The sequence below is a fragment of the Echinococcus granulosus genome, assembly GCF_000524195.1.
Source record: "Echinococcus granulosus chromosome Unknown EG_S00034, whole genome shotgun sequence".
Classification (NCBI taxonomy): Eukaryota; Metazoa; Platyhelminthes; class Cestoda; order Cyclophyllidea; family Taeniidae; genus Echinococcus; species Echinococcus granulosus.
Genome location: NW_020170414.1, coordinates 504,115 through 508,422, shown reverse-complemented (window position 1 = coordinate 508,422; position 4,308 = coordinate 504,115). Strand labels below are relative to the sequence as shown.

Here is a 4,308-nt window from a genome sequence, read left to right as displayed (position 1 = left end):
CACACGTCTGTGGGCATCTGCCAAAAGGTGGCATTTCGACGCGACGTGGCAGTGTTGGTGAAGAAGCACTGGAAGGGGTGTGTGCTTGTTGAGTGCTCAGCCCTCTACAACTTCAATACACTGGCCATTCTCAGAGAGGTGCTGCGATTTGTACAGTATCGACAGTGTAGCCAAAAACTCTCCACAACGCAGACTGTACAGGCGGTGTGGCAGAGGAATCAGTGTTGTATTCTTTGAGTCACTTTCTTCCTCTCTTTACTTCTCCTGTCAAAAAACATCAAGTATCTGCATTGCAATAAAGCAGCATGCTCATTACGAGAGCATGAATTATCCAACTGAATTATCTTCTCCTAACTATTTCGTGTAGAGGCAATTAAGTATGCTCGGCCACCGGACCGAGTCAATCAGTGCAGTGGTGTGTGGTAGGAGGAAGACGAGAGATTGGGAAGGAGGCAGTGAGGCAGAATGAGGTGTGGTATACGTTTGGTGTAACGATGTGTCTCCGTAGTGATGTTCTTAGTTAACCATTTCACCAGTGTGTGCATACCCTGTCTCATTCGTTCTGGATGGCTTGACAGAAAGGCGAAAATGTCATAGCAAACATCACAGCATGCTGCGTGTGGCATGTAAGATCACTTCTCTCCTCGTCATCGTTTGGGTGTGTTCCCCACGTCATGCCGACTGAGTGTGTATCGCATACCACACCGCACTTGGTTAATGGAGGTGCTGTAGAAAATTCACCCAATTGTTCTAATTCGAAAGAGAGGGTTAGCCTTCCTCGTGCTCCAATTGAATTAGGAAGACAGAAGGTGAGGCCTTTATTGTGTGGAAGCAAGTGCAAGTGTGAATGCGCATTGCCTGTCGAAGGCGATTTTTAGGCTATCATGCGACATGCACGAAGGGAGACGACGGAATTTCAGAATCACTCCATTGCAAGCATTTGTGCCTTTAATTGCCATGGTGGATGCACAAATACAGAGAAGGTGCTGAGGCAATTTGCATTGCGTAGTACTTGTGCTCGACAATTCGTCGTATCTGTCGTTCTTGACTGGCGAAATTAGAGGGGCACATTACCTGTCGCGTCTCTGACACATGCGAGCAGAATAGGTGGTAGTTTAACAACGTCTTCCCCTCCAGATATTATTGTGTAATTGCAGTTGTGTGCAGATGTCACCCATGTCAATGTGATAAGTGGGGGCACTTTGATGAGTTGAATCTAGATGGTATCCTATGCACAATGCACCAACCTCATGTGAGTACACATAAATGCAGACTCTAATGTGTGGTGTGGACAAACTCTTGCAGCATAATTCCCTTCTGACACGTTGGACACTGCCAATGCTGCTGTGCACTCGACCATGAGATCATTGACTTTGTTGAGGTGGAGAGGTGGGTGCTTTGCAAGCTCCAAGTAGTGTGCAAAAGGCAGATGCATCCACTTACGTCGGCTTCCAATCCACTCACACGTGGCTGTGCGTTCGCGCGTTGCTTTGTGTCTCGTGGAGCGTGAATCGCATCCATCCAGTTAGTGAGTAAGTCAATCATTCATTAACCGCCTCCTCAATACTGCCGTGAGTGCAAAACTTGTGCTCAAATATTTGCGAGGCTGTTAAGCGACTGCGCACAAAATGTGGAAGGGGAAAACTGAAACGTGGATGGTGACGAAGTAAACTGGTTAGTGTGTGTTTGCATTCAGGCTAGTGTCGAAATGATCAACACGCATATTTACCCTTCTGTGGAATACTGCTCCACTTCACGCATTCCTCTATTGTTCTGACCTGAACAGGTCTACCTACGGAGCATATGGAATATGCCTTGCTCATTGCCAGTTCTGCATCAGGCATTGCCTTCAAGCGTAAATGTCTGTGGACGAGATGGACCAACCAGAGAGGTGTGGAATTCTTTACAACACATGCACAGTTTTGGATGCCAATAGTCAAACTACCCAGAAGGCTGAGGGTGTAGGAGCCTGTGCACCTCTTGATGGTATTAGTTGCCAAAGACAGGTAGTATGTTAGACACATTTAGGCCTTATTATGTTAACCTCGCTGCTATCCGCCAACACATTACACGCACTTTCTTGCCAGGCAGACATAAACCAGATGGCCGCATTTAAGTAGTGTCCCCAAGACAGCAACCACTCGTGACCTTTATTGTACATGCGTGTGTTTCAGACATTCCACTGCGCCTAAATTAACCCACCAGAGTGCGTATTCATTCCACTGCAGCGGTTAATTATGTGGAGCAGTAATGCGTAATTTTTAGCGTTCAAGGAATTTATCTGCCCGGTTTGTGTTTTCCTAGTAGGTTTAATTGCTTACTCGACGGCCCACATACATGCTCACCTACTTGAGGGGGAAGTCTGCTTCACTTAGTGGAGAAGCATATGCACTGTGTAACTGTCAAGGCCGGTCGGGAGGAGTAGGAGGAGGAGGAGGTGGATGAGGCCAGCGTCTCCTCTGATGTTAATTAATTTACTACTACATTAGGTGCGCAATGAATACGTTGACTGATTTTTTATTAACTTTTCGCATTTGCGGACGAATTGGTGTTTCTCGCTATTCTTAGCGAGTTGGGATGAACTTGACCTTGCAAAGGAATTTGCTGTAGGTGGAACGACCATAACGGAGCATGAAATGAAAGGGGAAAGCAGTGGGTTATACTGCTCGTAAGATTGGTGTGTGCTTTATGTTTGCAGTGTTACCAACTGCTTTGCGGTAATGCGGAAAGTGGAGACTTATGAAAACGGGAAAATATACCTCGTGTGTCAAGTCGTCACCTGAAAGATGACATTTTGGGTGGATTGACTCAGATGCTGAAGGGGACCGTGTAGAGCCAGTGTTTGTTAATTGAAGGCAACCTGATTTGTGAAATATGATCAGGGGTAGTTAGAAATAATTGATGAATGCTGAATGACGTGGTAAGGGGAACGCAACTATGCTGGACTGATCTGATCTGATCCGGTGTGTAGTGGCTGCTGATCAGCTTTAATTTGCATAACAGGTGATTTCTGTAGTGGGATTACCCCTTTTAGTGGTGTCACAGCTTCTAGCCTACTTATTTTGCACTAGATTTGAACCTCGTAAGCAAACAGAGCACCTTAACTTGCATCAGTGAAATATGGAAAATTTTTCCTTACCAGGCTGGCATCAGCTTCGCGTTTAATAATTCTCACAGGGAATCGTATATTTATGCAGGATGTCTTGAGACTTAATTTACTTGGCCTAATTACTAGTAATACTTTCAATTGCTTGTTCCTCATTCCTGAGTGTACCTCTTTAGTACAAATTTGATATGCTAATAGAACCTTCGGCTTTCGCTAGTGTCACGGTACATCCCTTCTAATATACGGGATTGTGCTACCTTCAGTTGCTCGAAATTTGAAGCATTTATGTACCATAAGGTCATTTTACATCGTAAGGTAGTTATTGGCTGTATGTGACCACAATACTGAGTTGTGCATGTTGAGTGGACCTAAGACATGGCGGTCAGTTTGCAGCGAGAAGAGGGATAACGGCGTTAGCATAGTTTTATGCCTTTTGGAACTAGTCGGTGGAGGAAGCGCTTCTCCTTCTTTGTTGCTGTGTGCAGCATAAATGGCGTCAAGTGGAACAGCAGCATATATTATTTTTAGGTCAAGGTTTTTGAAAGGACTCCCGCTAAACGCGACACTCCATTCACTGCCTAAACAAATACTTGATCACAGTCATTATGGTCAAGAAGGCCTGTTTATGGACGAAATCGGTCCAAGGCAAGCTAAAGTGCAATCCTGTGATTGTCGATGCAAACCAATGCGTCCATCAAATCTATTTTTACAAATGATCCTTTTAAATGTCGACCACAGGTAAATTAGAGAAATGGAGAAATCTGTTAACCGAATTTAGCCTATACTCCCGTTTGGCTTATTTTTTTCCTAACAAATTATCTAGTTGACCAAATAACTAATTTCTAGAATGTGGCTTATTACGCTAAATGACCTCGAGATGGACCTGCCATTCTCGTAAACTTGTTCCTTAACACAGCACAAGGGATGTCACCTTTATCGGAGCTTACCTCTTTCACGTGGTTGGCTCACTTCGGACACCAGATATTCCAGCATGTATGTATGCATACAGACAGACAGAGAGGGAGGGAGATGGGCATATGACAGTCAACTATACTTGTTTCGCACCCCAACCATACTCCGGCATTCAAATTTACAACAAGGCCTTGACTGTTGTCATAAATTAAACTCTATTAATTTCACTTCTGGCTGACTTTACTAACCTCTCAATTCTGCCGATACAACGATATCGTGTAGACAAAGGG

The 4,308-nt window shown here is 44.6% G+C and overlaps 1 protein-coding gene across 1 annotated transcript in view; it reads left to right on the top strand. All coding sequences in view use genetic code 11, as the record gives it.

Annotated features, from left to right (window-relative positions):
* Positions 1–674: 674 nt before the first annotated feature.
* The window catches only part of EGR_05011 (hypothetical protein), a gene marked incomplete at both ends in the record, with an annotated part of 8,841 nt that continues 5,207 nt past the window's right edge, over positions 675–4,308 (top strand). Inside the window, 2 exons of the mRNA XM_024494260.1 lie at positions 675–841; positions 3,641–3,844. Coding sequence (XP_024351354.1) covers positions 675–841; positions 3,641–3,844 — 371 coding nt within the window. The remainder of the gene's footprint in view (positions 842–3,640; positions 3,845–4,308) is intronic.